The following is a 14,886-nucleotide window of genomic DNA, read 5'->3' on the forward strand; positions in this document are numbered from 1 at the left end:
GTATTTTCAGAACTCTAGAAACATTGGTTTTTGCAGTAAGTTTATTATCTTCACTTTTTTTCCTCTTCCGCTGCTGTTTTCCCCAGATGTCTAGTCATACCTGGTTTCATATTCAAGTGTGAGTAACAGGCCTGGGCTAGGCTTCCTAAGGTGCTGCCCACACTGACTCCACATGTGTAAAGCTGTCACCTCTTCCTCAGGCAGCCAGCACTTCATGTGCCCTTGGAGCTGAATATGTCTGCTTAGAGACACAGATGGCCCTGACAGAGGAGTGAGAGAAAGTGTGGCCTAGGGGTCATTCATGATCAGGAGGAGATCCTGTGTGATCATGTGATCAGGAGGAGATCCTGCGTGATCATGTGATCAGGAGGAGATCCTGCGTGATCATGTGATCAGGAGGAGATCCTGCGTGATCATGTGATCAGGAGGAGATCCTGTGTAATCATGTGATCAGGAGAAGATCCTATGTAATCTGTGTTTCTTCTTGTGGCTCAGTGGCGGTGGCCACTGGCAGATGACTACAGGACAAAAGAAAGGCCCAGTGAGGTCAGAAGGTTTCCAAGTGGCTGGTTTATGAAGTGGGGGATTTTTCTGATATCAGTTTTATGTTGTGTGTTCTTTGTGTCATAATTTCTGCTAATAGTATGTTCATTGAACCCATCAGTTGATGGATTAAGTGCAGTCTGTGATTTTCTATTATTCGTTATTTAGAAATTATTAGCCTATGTATGTGGGTGTTTCACCTGAATGTATGTCTGTGCAGCACATGTGTATGTGTGTACCACATGTGTGCCTGGTGCTCTCCGAGGCCAAAAGAGGATACTACCTCCTGAATTGGTGGTGTAGATGGTTGTGAACCAGCATGTGAGTGCTGGGAATTGAACCCAGGTCCTCTGTAAGAGCAACAGGTGCTCTTAACCATAGCAGCCATCTTTCCTGCCCCCAGTGTTAATCTTTTAAACATGATTTTCTTGAGTGTCATTTAGTGTCTAGGTAACTGTTTCATGTAAGAAGGTGCAGGCGGCCAGTGGGGAACCAGCTGGAGAAGTTATGTTAACAGTGGAGTAATTGCTGTTCACCTGTTCACAGAGAAGGGCGTTTGAAGAAGAGCGAGCTAGCTGGGTAAAGCAGCAGTTTCTAAACATGACAACCTTCGACCACCAGAACTCAGAAAACGTGAGACTTCTCAGTGCCTTCTCAGGAAGTAAGTGTTCACATGTCGAGTCAGAATGTAAGAAAGTCAAGCACAGATTGTGTACACAGGGTGTGTACTCAGGATGTGCAGCCCCAGTGTGCACAGGATGGCCTGTGAGAATTTTCTGTTTTTAATCTCTCTCTACCTACCTGTGTTTTGGTTCTGGCGATCAGACCCAGGAACTCCACTTTTCCAAGTAACCATTTACCTGACCCCAAAAATCAGCATAATGGTTTCTTCAGTCGGAGTGGAGCTCATGGACGAAGTGTGCACATGAAAAGTGCTTTTGTGAGCTTATGATAATGCCATGTTCTTGAAAATTTGTGAGCTTAGAAACTGACCATTTCTAAGCTCAGCCCCTCTGTTTGGAGACTATGACAGAGACAGCAGTTAATTTATTCTTCCTCAAACCCCACTCTAAATTGCAAATGCTTGGTCCTGGTTGGTGATCTCCATGGTTGATATTTTACCACGTGCCCTGTTCTTTCTTTTGCTTGTAAACCAGGTTCTGATCCAGACAATCTTATAGTTCACTCACGGCCACGGCAAAAGAAGCCACACAGTGTGGCTAATGGGGTGCCAGCTTGCACATCAAAACTGACTAAATCTCTTCCTGCTTCACCTTCTACTTCAGACTTTTGCCAGACACATTCATGTGTGTCTGAACACAGGTATCTGGTTTTAAATGACCGTTTCACATACTTCTGAAAATATGTGAACTTTTATTGCTTAGAAGAAATTTGTGTGTGTGTGTGTGTGTGTGTGTGTGTGTGTGTGCGCATGTGCTTCTTATTTATGACAGTGTACACTTTGAGAAGAAATTAGATTGATTTGTTCATGCTGTTTGCAGAGAGATTGCCAGTGCATGGCGCTTCATGCTAGGCTTAGAACTCTCAGATCTGCCTCCTCTCCATGGTTTACATTTAAGGTGTAGACGTCTGGGCCAGTGCTGGGCAGCCTCATCCCAGCCCAGGAAACAGGCCAGTGCTGAGTCAGTCAGGGCCACACAAGGAGCCCGAGGTGATTATGTCAGGAATCACTTTTTAAAAACCTAAGTACTTTCATCATATTGAAGAATGCTATTTTGATAGATAGAGAACCTAATTTAAGTTTCTGTGATATTCCCATTGCACGGGGATTGCAGCGCAAAGAGCCAAGAGAAAGCACTTCCTCAGGTTGATAAAGAAAATGCCTGCCTAAGGTAAAAGTATTAAAGCAGATCAATCCCTATCCTTAGGTCGCACACATATACAATTTATAAGGCAGATTATTCCCTATTCTTAGGATGTACACAAATATAACTTATAAGATAATTTAAGTCTATTTTTAGGTCACTAATTTTAAGAGTTATGGAGGAAATATGAGAGATTTTAAACAAGAGGAGGGGAAAGAAAAACATGAACTTAAAAGAAAAATAGTATTCTACATTTCCCCGTGGGAACAGATGTGGAGCGCTGTGCACTGAAAGAGCAGGTGGAAGGCGTTGTTGGAGCTGAGAGACGATGTTTATCCGGGATTGGGTCATAAAGGGAACCCAGAGCTAGTAAAGTGATGGGCAGTAGGTTAGACATGGGGTGGACACTGCTGTGCAGGGACCCTGCTGCTCAGCCTCAGCTCCGGGCAGATGGAAGTCTAAAGAAAGCACTTCCAAGTGCATCCTTCTGTTTTCTTAAGTGGTTCTAAAACGTATCATTAGTGCAGATGTGAGGCAGTCAGACTTGAGACATTCAGGAGCATCTGCTCTAAATGATAACCAAGGAGCAGATAATTAGCTGCTGAGATTTACTTTATTTTCCCACAGTTCCATCAGTGTGCTGAATATAACTCCTGAAGAAACTAAACCGAATGAGGTTGGAAGAGAAAGTCCGGATCAGAAGTGGAGCGTGGTGTCAAGACCCAGCTCACGGCAGGGTTGCTACAGTGGATGTTCCTCAGCCTACACCAGCTCTCACGTGGACCGTGACGACTTACCGTAGATGCTGGGGCTGCAGTGCTTTCCTAGAGTGTGCATTAGAGGAATTGACACGGCGTAGCATAAAGTCAGTCATCTAACTTAAGATGCTCGGAGTTGTTTGTTTGGACTTCCCTGTCTTCCCCCAAAGAGCTGAAATGCTAAGCTACTTAACAGGATGCAAAAGCTTTGGATGTGTGTTAGTAACAGAAGCATCTGGCTCTGTGAATAATGGAATGTATGGTGTTTGGTTGGAAGCAAAAGCACTAGAATGATTTCCTCTTCCAGGTACTGAGAATAGCACTTTTAGGGACTGATTATTGTAAACATTAAATTTTTGTCCCTAGTATGGTTGGCATTGGAAGTTTAGTCTTTACTTGAATGTATACCTTAGATTTTTAACAAAGCAAGTTCTATATTTATTATGTTTAGTGTGATTTGGGATTACCTCTTTCATATGTTTTATGTCTGTACATAGTATACATGACTATGTTAGGAGGCTTTAAGGTTTAAACATTTTACACCATGCTTGAGTATAGTATTTCAAGCCAATTAAGATGTTTTCAGTGGCATGGTGTTTACAGATGTGTTAGGATGTGTGACCACTGCCACGTGACAGGTAAGATTTTATTTTTAAGCCATCTGGGCAATAAAAATTCAAAGCCACTTCATACGCTGAGTTCAGATAACTAGAACTACTAATGTTACATTTTTTGAGATTTTAAAGCATATTTTATTTTATATATGTGAATGTTATAATTTCTAAGAGGAATATTGATTATGAAGTAAGGGGGGAAGACAAAGGTATCTTTGAGTAACAGTACAAAGGCATTGGATTAAGATATTTGGATGATAAAGGATATTTAAGGTAGCTGGATGGCGGTATTTTCCTTACCAAATGGGTGCCGTACAGTAATGTCTGTACCTGCCAGGGCTTTATATCATTGCCAATAATTTTGTAATTAAAAAATTTTCAGCTAGATATGACTACTAAAGAAATAAGACAATGTAAAATGTTGGCTTTTATAATTGAGAGATGACTCTCTGGACACTCATGTGTCGTTTCATTTCCAGAACAATCTTAGGCTCTTTTCTGTCTGTTTCTGCTGCATGTGTCTTCATACAAAGTATGTTACTATTGACAGTAATGGCGATCAGTAAACGCAGACATAGGCCCCAGCTTCTCCGGGATGGATTTCCTCCAGCAGCTTAAGTGCCTCCCCTGCTTGTCTGTCCCGTAGATGCAGCCACACAGGCCCTTGCTTGGCGCAGGCGGTCTGTCTGCCCTTCTCTTTGCCTGCCCTGCTGTGACTGTTGTTAAACTCATCATGCTGCCCAAAGAGGAGCCTCGTGCTGTCCGTTCACTATGTGACTGGGTCCCGCAGCCGCCACGCCTGGCTGATGAGGCACTGCTGCTGAGTAGGCGGCCTCTCCACAGCAGCCGTGTTCGCAGTTCCAGGAGCTCACTCTTGAGTGTGAGCTGCTACCTTCCGTGTGGTACACATCACTTCCTTACTCTTGAAACTGGCATTGCAGAGGTGCTGCGGGTGCAGAGGAGGAAGCCCAGCTGGGATGTAATTACCTTCTGGTGAAGAAAAGCAACCAGTTTGAAAGTAGTTGGTGATTATTTCTATCCCGTGTCCCCACACGGGTCTGTCTCATGACATACTTGGCCAAATACAAATATTCCTGTTTTTCATTAAAACCAAGCCTTATTCATGAGGATGGTGTCTGGAAAGGAACCCCTGCTTTTTTGCTGTGTTTGCATTTCATCCTGGGCTGAATTCTATTACTGCAAAGAAATTTCTGAGACTGGAGGTTCCGAGGGAGCTGGAGAAGAAAGCCAGGCCCCTTGAGAGATGTGCACAGACCTGCCGGAAGCTTCCATTTCCCGGCTCTTGTTTTGCTGCCCATCCTGATTCTCAAACAATCCCTGGCTTCCCAGAGAGGGCTGTTGCTGTGCTAGAAGGCAGGAGCTCACAGGAAGGCTGCTGGGACTCTGTCTCCTCCTCGGCAGGTAGCAATATGCAGCCAACACAGCCAGGCTGGTCTCAAGACTAGATAGAGACAGTATCTCTTGGCTCAAAGCCTCCTGGTGATCTTTTGTGCTTTCCTGCTTATCAATGTGAAAATCTGAAACTTTGGACCTCAAATCGGGATTTGCTTTCTTAGCATGACCATTTTGGATTTCGAAAGCTTAAAAACTGATGGAAATGTAGTATACTTTCCTACTCTTAAGTAACTGTTATTCACAATGACTAGACACTTAGTGGAAAGAGCGCCGACAGAAGAAAGCCATGCATTGCTGTACGGAGTACTGTACTGAACAGTAGGTTTACAAGACTGGCCTCAGTGTACAACTGGGGTACATGTTGTTTGGGAATGATTCTGTGGTTCCTGGCCTAGCTAAGCAGGATTGTCCAAAGGATTGTAATAACCTGATTTTTGTGGGGAAACCTAGTCTGTGGTATGTGATGAGGTGCATAAAATCCAGTTTTAACCACCCCTGTTGTGTAGTGCCTTCTGAAAGGCCTCAGAACCCCAGCGGAGGTTTCTGAAGTGTGTAAGTTTGGAGCACTGTGAGTTCACAAACCCCTCCTGTGATTGCCCTGCTGTAAAAATGCTTCCAAGTACATATACCTGCATAGAAGGTGTTCTTGAGTTGAATCCTGGAATTTCAGTAAACACACTTTGCCTGCTCTGTGTGTGTGTGTGTGTGTGTGTGTGTGTGTGTGTGTGTGTGTTTGCTCTTTTATTCACTAAGTTTGGGCAGAGTACCTGCTGTTATGTCAGGGTTTGTTATGTCCCGGAGATGCAGATGGGTCTACTCCCCATCACTGAGGACTTGAGCTGTAAAAGCTCAGCTACCATTGGCCAGTGGTGCTAGTCACATGGCTGAGCTGCTCCAGGTATGACTGCCCAGTCCATAACAGTAATTCCCAGCATTCCCAGGAGCCTTGCTGGAGTCTGCCATGCCGGGGTCCCCTGTGGGGTGCTTGTTACGGGTTTGTAGGGTTTGTTTTTCGAGAATGCTGATATGCCGAACAGGTCATATTTTCTCTCCCAGGGGAGACATGGCTGAGTCGGAGCTGTGAGCATGCAGGTGAGGATGGTGAAATAGATGATTTCAGTTGTTTGTTTGTTTTTTGTTTTTTTCTAAATGGGATGTTTGGTGATTTTTTTTTTCTCTTGGGGGCTGAATGTAAATTAAAATGGAATGGACTATAATTAAATGATTTTATCCAAAACCACTAATTGACTAGTTGAAGTTTCCTTTTTGTGAGCCCTTGGGAATACTGAATTTCAAGGGGCTCAGGAGATTGCTGTCCTGCCGCTTACACATACAGGCTCCCATCAGAATTCACTGCTAAACCTTGGATACCCTTCTCCAGTGAACCATTTAACAAACAGCAGACATGGATCTGTGGGGACATTGTAAATATTGATGGATTTCCTCCAGCAGCACATTTATTTGTTAGAAGGGACAGTGACACTGGCCTGGGTTCTAAAGCTCTGATTTCTGGGATGCTGGATCTTGGTCTTTGTGTGTCCGGTCTTGACTCTTTGCAGACTTTTAGGTAGATCACGCTACACATAATAAAAGTTGGGGTACTGTAAAAGGCTCCGCGTCTGTGTCTCAGGCGCAACCATCTTCATCTCAGTGAAGGGGATGAGAACATGGCCCAGCAGAGGAGAGTGCACAGACTAGACGGTGTGGGATCGTCCTCAGACCCAGACCTGAAGGGCAGGCTGGATCCTCTGCTATGGCGGGCAGCTGATGCTGGGGTTCCATCCTCCTTAACACTGAAACACAACTCTGCAGTGAGGTCGCCGGTTATTATGGAAGCTTCAAATATTCTTTCTCTTTGGGAGAAACATTTATTTTAAAATCTTATTCATAATAGTTTTAAAATATTTAAATGGTATTTTACCCAGTATACAGAACATATTTTATTTTGGCTCTTTCAATAGACCTCTGAAGGAATATTAATATACCCTTTTAAGATTTAATAACAAGCTCATGTTAAATGGTAACTCAAGGGTCCCAGAACTCTCAATGAAACCTGAATGCTGGGGCCTCCCTCTTGATCACCAACTTACTCTACATTGCTGTAGTTCATGTGGGTAGACGTTTTGTTGTTAAATTCTGGCTTATATGGATTCACAGTAACCCTTGAATGTCTGGTATTCACCTGGTGCAGAGGGACAGTATAATGTATTTCTCAGTCTGCGAGAAGCAGGGTGCTCTGTGAAACAGTAGCAGTCTTTAAGCATTTTTCTTACATCTTGAGAAGTTTCCCCTTTTTGATTAAAAAAAAATTAAATCCATGTTTATGGTAATTCTATTCTACTTAAGCAAAGAAACAACTGCTAAGATTTCTGTTATTTGATGTCAGTGACATTAAACTTTCTAAACAAAGTTTCATTGGAGGTGCCTAGAAGAAAACTAGAAATCCAGCATCTGACCACATGGTGCCCTGGCACATTGTTCTAGAAGTAAACAGCAGTTTACCAGCTGGAATTGGAAAGAGCATTGTGAATCTTGGCTTTGTACAGCATTGCTCACTTTGTCGAGAGGAAAGCTTTTGATGCAGGACACAGTTTATTATAAGTACTCCCAAGGTGAACTTTGCTCCTGTGAAGCACAGAAAGACTGGTAAATCCGAGGTGAACTCTGGACTTGGCAGAAAGGACCAGAGGCAAGTGTACCCATCCCAAACACCATGGCATGTGCCTGACACTCTGGGATGAAATTACTGTTGACTCAAGAATCTCTCCAGACTAGGTGGCTTTGCTTTGCAGACTCAAAGTCACTTAACATTCTACAGTTATGGCTCTGTCCAGTGGCCACAGGTTGCCCAAAACTCCCCAAAAAGTTGATAGTGACTGGAGCTATTTGTAACTGGGCTGGTGTCACAGGCCTTAGCTGTGATAAAAGTCACCCATTGTATGGTGACTGAGGGACCTGCAGGAAGCCAGGGGACTTAGAGGGGCCTCTTGTACTAAATAAGAAACCCCAGAAATGTAAGTTCAGCTTAAGCCAAACGTGAGTGGGAGGTCCCTCACTAAGCACACAGGGAAGTAATCAATGTCCTGAGCCAGAGTTTAGATCGTTGGAACTCAGGCCTATTCTCATGGAAAGACTTCTGTCATACAAAGGCTGACTGTACCAGAGTTTAGATTGCTGGAACTCAGGTCTATTCTTAAGGAAAGACTTCTGTCATACAAAGGCTGACTGTTCAGAGGGGGCCACATTTTGGAGGATGTGTAGGTGTCACCTGTCAACATGCTTACCCTGAAATAGAAAACAGTCACCTGAATAGTCACCAAGGGCTGTTTGTAACTGGGCTGGTACCACAGATCTCGGCTGTGATGAAAGGCACCCGGTGTATGGTGTGTGTCCTCTCTAAACAACTCCAATTTGAGTTTTCATGAATTGTGCCATCTCCCTCCCCAGAACATTGAGTCCTGCCTCAGATACCAGTAGTTCCTGAGACAGAAGCAAGTTGTAATGTCTTCTGATCTGTCGTTCTTAACACTCCTTTATATGTGCAGTGAAAACCAACAGCCCCCAGAAATGTGTAGCAATTCAGATGAAACGGACGGGGATAATGGAATTACAGTACAAAGCTAGCCTTTGTGATACTGTTTCACCAGGTGAAACCAAGCTCCCCAGCTGAGCCGCTGCACAAACGCAGTTCCAGTTTTCCCATTGCTCCAGCAGACAGAGCACGCTAAGCCACACCCACACCCGTCTAAGGCTGCCATTTGCCCTCAGCTCTTATGCAACCGCCCAGTGTGTCACCATTTACAAGTTGTAACCCACTCAGGTAGTGTTCAGTCTTGCTCGAGGTAAAGTGTAAAGATTACGGTGTACTTGTTTATCTTAACCACTTAATGGGCATGAAGTAGGCATTCAAATTTCTTTACTATGTGAGCGGGGTGCACTCGGTATGAACTGGGGTTGCAGGTGGCTGTGAGCTGTCCATTGTATGGCTGGTTAATGAACTCGGTCTTCTGTGGGAGCAGCCAAGTTCTCTTAACCGCTGAGCTGCCACTCCTGCCCCCTGTATTATAAGTCAGGTATAACATGTTTGTGGAAGCGGCTAGGCTCCACTGTAATTACAGAAGCACCCGCTATCCTAGCCCAGAAGCGGTCCTAGAGTGTCCGAGAGAACAAGAGCGTTGTGTCAGTGCTGCACTAGGTACTGCGACTAGGTAGGGTCACAGATGCCATCACATGTGCCTTTGCTCAGTCTCCACCCAGGCAAGTGCGTGTGTGACCAGGCAGGGGGTCTGCAAGGCCCGTGGTCAGCAGTGCTGGCTTCACTGAAAGAAACTCAGGTGTGAAAGTCTCTGTGTAACACAGAAACCGGATTAGAAGTCATATACAGAGAAGCCGAATTTCACAACTCACACAACTCTATTATAAAAGCAGTGGTGTATTGAACAAAGTAAACGCAAGTACAAGTGACCACAGCGGACGAGAGCCTCTGGACCAGCAGGGACCTGGTCCTGTGAACCTGTGTGTGATAAACATTTTCTGGGCAGATGTAACACGTTCTGTTGCCTCGCCCAGGGAGCCCATAACAGACAGACCACCGAAGGGTGGAGACCACCGAAGCCCAGCCTGGCGAACCAGTGAGTTATTGGGGTCACAGGAGTGTGGGTGAGGAGTCATTCACAGGAGCAGAAATGACTCAGAGACAGCTGCACCACCAAAACACACCCCAGCATGGGTGACAGACTTACAAAGCTGGGAACCTTGGGTACACTGCACATCCCCCAGGCAGCTCAAGAGACTGGAGAGCCTCCCTCCCTCCCTGTGGGAGTGATGGTGGGGTTGGGGGAGGGTGGCATCCCTGCAGCTTAGTTTCAGTTCATCTGAGGAGGACTCTCACTTTAACGCTTACTCTGGCAGAGGGCCCTAATGATTCTGGTCAGTTCTAGGGACTTCTGAAACTGAGTTGTTTAACCTTCCTGCTTGAGAAATCCTTTCTCTTCAGGATCAAATATTTCAGTCTTGGAAGAAATTGGTGTGCAATCTAACCTCTCCGTACTTCCTACCTACAGCTCGGGGGCAAGGGATAAATTACATTAATGTGTCAATGCTTACGAATAAATTATTTTTGCCAATGTCATATAGGGGAAAACTCCAATTTATCCCTATCTTTGTTCCCATACAGTTGTATTTCATTAGCTGCTTTGGAAGGGAATAGTGTGGTCTACACACACAGAGGTATGTCCTGCTCACACATATGGCAGTGTGGTCTAACTGTAACACACAGAGGTATGTCCTAGAGAAAACTGGTCTAGTGATGAGAATTGGGAACCAAGATTATTCTTAAGAAACAACCTGGGGCTGGAGAGATGGTTCAGTGGTTAAAAGCACTGACTGCTCTTCCAGAGGTCCTGAGTTCAAATCCCAGCAACCACATGGTGGCTCACAACCATCTGTAATGGATCTGATGCCCTCTTCTGGTGTGTTTAATTTATATTAGCTACAGTGTGCTCATATAAATAAAATAAATATTTGTCAAAAAGAAAGAAAAAAAGAAAGAAAGAAAGAAGAAACAACCTTTACTAGTGGTCCTCTAAGAGCCCCAAGCGCACCATGTCTGAAGTGGCTGGGATGGTTATTCAAATCCCACTGGGCCCTGCGTGCTTCTGGACTGAAGGCTTCCGAGAGGCTACTGGTATTAGGTTTGTTTCTGAATTGGATAAGTCTCAGACAATAGGCTAAGTTCATTTCCTCAGCTTCAGAGTCACAGAAATTATTTTCATGGAGGTTTGGAAGGAGTTGGCAGAGCTTCCCTCCCAGCCTGTATCTTCCCCAGCTCCTGCAGAAAACAGTCTGCCTGATCCATTGCTCTCTGACCTGGGGAACGTATCTGAAATGAGGTCCTTTGTGCACAGTACCCATGGCAGAAAAGCAAGAGAAACCCTGGTAACTGTGTTTCCTAACTCCAGTTGGGTTTGGCCCCAGCACGTGTACCATGGAGAAAGCTTCCTCTGGAAGCACCTTGTGCTGAATGAGATCTGCTGTTCTGCAGTTAAGAGCACATTTTCAGAAAGGAAATGGGTCAGTAACTTTTCATTTCTGTGACAAGATGCCTGATGAAAAACAACTTGGCAGGAGTTCCTTTGGCCTCCTGGTTGGGGATACAGGAAGTCATTGTGGAAAAGAGCCGGCTGGGTGTATGGCATCTGCAGCCAGAAAGCAGAGGGAAATGGGTGCCCACTTTCTCTTCACTCAGTCCATGACCTCTGCTCAAGGAATGGAGCTACCCACAGTTAGGGTGGGCCTATCAGCCTCCGTGAACGCATAGCTACACCCCACAGGCAGAGAGAGGTTTGTCCTCTGGGTACCAGAGGGCATGTCAATTTGACAGGTTGAACATCACAGCAAATTGTGTTATATAGCTGGCCTGATTTAACATCTGAGGAGACAAGGGACTATCATTGGCTCATTTTGGTGGGACTTGTCCTGGGAACCTCATTTCCTTCTATTTGCAAGAAAGGATATCTGATGCCATCAGCTTTGGAGTGATGGATGCATCGGACTATCCAGAAATAAGTGCAGAAGCTTGGTTAGTATCTTTCAGTTGCAAGTGGACCAAGTGACTCCTCTGTGGTGACATAGCTAATAAAGACAAAATTTATGTCAGAAGTGACAAGTACTGTAAGAATTTTACTGAGAACCCTGCAGACATTGTTCTGGGCTAGACCAGTACACCAAGAACCCTTAGTGTTTCTAGCAGACGTGATAGCTTCCTCTAAAATTGGGTTGGTCTGAACCTTGACTTACAAGGACATGTGCTTCTGGTGGTAGAATTAGGTGGAGCACACTGGAGCCCAGCAGTTCTCTGAGTCACTATTATACTGTTTAGTTCACAGCTTTAGAATACAGTCCTTATACCATCCCCGAGGTACAATGGTACAATGACCTCCCACGGTCTTTATTGTTAAATTCATCGTCATAGTTTATATGAAAAGTAAGGCAAACTTGTTATTTTACCTAGAATCATGAAACAATTCCATTCTATATCTTGGGCAGTGTGGAAGAGACTGGTATTACAGAACAGTCTGGTAAACCGAAACTTACATGTTAGACTGACCTCCAAATTCATGTTAAATTCCTAACCCCTTATGTCTCAGAAAAGAGGATCTCTCCCTAATTAAAATGCAATCATCAACACTGTGGTGTCCACAGAAGCAACAGAAAATGTAAACGTGCACATACGAAGAGAAAAGGTCATGTGAACATGAAGATGACTATTCACAAGCCAAGAAGCAAGGCTAGAACAGATTTCTGCCGTACCTTCTAGACAGAACCACGCCCCCCACCCCACCATCTTGCTCTTCGACATCCAGAGTCATGGAACAGTAACTACCCTGTTACTGCTTCATTCATCTCCTTTAGGACACTTAGTTAACAAGTGCAGACCATATCGTGGCCATCTCCAAGTGTTGGGGCCGTGGTAAAAAGTGTAAATATGAGCTGTGAACAGAGGCTTCTTCTGTCTGTGTTCCCACAGTCTGGGCATGCCGACGGAGACAGGGTCAGCAGGACTGGCTCCATCTTTATTGGTTTCCATCATGAAGCAGGTGGAAAATGGATTCCTGTTCAGTAATTGTTGGCAAATACTACATGTAAGGATTTCTCAGCTGGGTCTCTAAGCCTCTCAACTCCAAGTCCACGGAAGGCACAGCGTCTCCAAATCTTTGCATTCAGGATGGACTGGCTCAGTAAGAAGCTGTTTTAAAGGATGAATATGTGAAACAAGTTTAGTTTGCAACATTAGTAAAAGGGGGACCAGAGTGGGTTTTACATTTCCTACCAAACAGTGTAGACAGAGGCTTTACTCACTGTGAATTTATGATGACCCCACAGGGATACGACAGGCACAAAGGTGCATCTGCTCCCGAGAATAAGTTATGCTGTATGACATGTAGACTTGCTTGTGCTGGAATGTTTGTAAGTGCCACACACCCTGTTCTTAGAGCTCATCAGAAAGAGCTTGGAGTGGAGAATGAGTCAGGAAACTCTTAGGTCAGGGTTTGGGGACGGAAGTTGATTTGTTTAGCTAGAGAAAAGATTTGAGAATCAGAGAGAAGAGAAATGCTGGCTGTCTGTGTTCAAATGTGTGAAGAGTGTCTTACAGAAGAGACACTGCTGTTTCCAGGAAGTTCCCCAGGCAAAGGGCCCGGAATGATCATTTCCAGCCCAAGGTTAATAAACTATCTGCAATGATTAGTGTTACTTAGTAAGGTGGTAAACATTCTGAAAGAGCCAAGAAAGGCAGAGAGCAGAGATCATTTCCTTCATTTCCTTCTTTTCTTTTGTTTTGTTGTTTGCTTTTTTTTTTTTTTTTTTTTTTTTTTAAGGCAAGGTCTCAGCATGTAGCTCTGGTTGTCCTGGAACTCACTATGTGGACCAGGACAGCCTTTACCTCAGCCGTAATCTGCTTGCCTCTGCTTCCCAAATGCTGGTACTGACGACATGAACCACAATTCTCAGCTTTGAAACACCCTCCTTATGGAGGGGAAAGATGGATACAAGGTGGGCTGGAGGAGCTACCACAGGGCTTCTAGAAGTGGTCATGATGTCCTGTGCTGCAGACTTTGTATGAGTCTGAAACTGTTACCTGGATGCTGTTGGTTTTCGGTCATTAAAATAGACTGTAGACTTACCTAACAAATTGAGATTACCATTAAAAATGGCACCCTGCGATGCCAAGCAATTTTACCTGAGCAGACAGATTACTTGCTCAAAGGCCAGATGAGGACAGGCTCTGGAGCAGCTCGAATGTTACACCTCCCTAAAGGAAAGCGGAAACAACTTGGAATCATTGTTAAGATCACTGATAGGCAGCTACATTGTCTAGGTTGAAATCTTAACTCAATGCCTCTCTTAGTCAGGGTTTCTATTCCTGCACAAACTTCACGACCAAGAAGCAAGTTGGGGAGGAAAGGGTTTATTCAGCTTACACTTCCACATTGCTATTCATCACCAAAGGACATCAGGACTGAAACTCAAGCAGGTCAGGAAGCAGGAGCTGATGCAGAGGCCATGGAGGGATGTTACTTACTGGCTGGCTTCCCCTGCCTTGCTCAGCCTGCTTTCTTATAGAACCCAGGTCTACCATCCCAGGGATGGCGCCACCCACAATGGGCTGGACCCTCCCACCTTGATCACTAGTTGAGAAAATGCCTTACAGCTGGATCTCATGGAGGCATTTTCTCAAGGGAGACTCCTTTCTCTGTGATAACTCCAGCTTGTGTCAAGTTGACACAAACCCAGCCGATACAACGCTTTACCATCATCAAGCTGGGGTCAACCCTTGAAATCCAAACCAGGTTTTAGATGTGAAAACAGGGAAAAACAAGAGCACATATTAAGGCTGAATCCCTGCTTCACATTTAGAGCCATCAGAGCCTTGGAACATCCACTTATGGTTTGGTTGCATTGTCTGTAAGGCAAGACTGAAAACCACACCTACTTTACACAATACAAAGATAAGAATTCAATGCAGATCAGAGAGTGTGAGAGGAGAGGTAGCCAGGCAAAAGTCCTTCACCACATTCATTGTAGGGGGTGAAGGATGTGGCTACTGCTTCCCTCAAGCCTTTAAAGGGAGGAGCAGTGATGGCGTTAACTGCCAGTCTGACAGGTGAGGTTACCCTCGGGCCACACCTGTGTTGGGGAGACTGTCTGTCTGCCAGTATGGGTTGCACC

At 44.8% G+C, this 14,886-nt stretch overlaps 1 protein-coding gene across 4 annotated transcripts in view; it reads left to right on the forward strand.

Moving 5' to 3' along the window:
* Nucleotides 1-6,397, forward strand: part of SSX2IP (SSX family member 2 interacting protein) — a 38,664-nt gene extending 32,267 nt beyond the window's left edge. For 3 of the 4 annotated variants that reach the window (XM_080915630.1, XM_080915632.1, XM_080915631.1), the window contains exons 12-14: nt 1,090-1,204; nt 1,701-1,866; nt 2,997-6,397. In XM_080915630.1, the coding sequence (XP_080771756.1) occupies nt 1,090-1,204; nt 1,701-1,866; nt 2,997-3,171 (456 nt within the window). In that variant the 3' untranslated portion in view covers nt 3,172-6,397. The remainder of the gene's footprint in view (nt 1-1,089; nt 1,205-1,700; nt 1,867-2,996) is intronic. The other variant, XM_080915633.1, reaches the window with a different exon arrangement.
* Nucleotides 6,398-14,886: the final 8,489 nt, after the last annotated feature.

Source organism: Micromys minutus, assembly GCF_963924665.1.
Source record: "Micromys minutus genome assembly, chromosome: 4".
NCBI classification, from domain to species: Eukaryota; Metazoa; Chordata; class Mammalia; order Rodentia; family Muridae; genus Micromys; species Micromys minutus.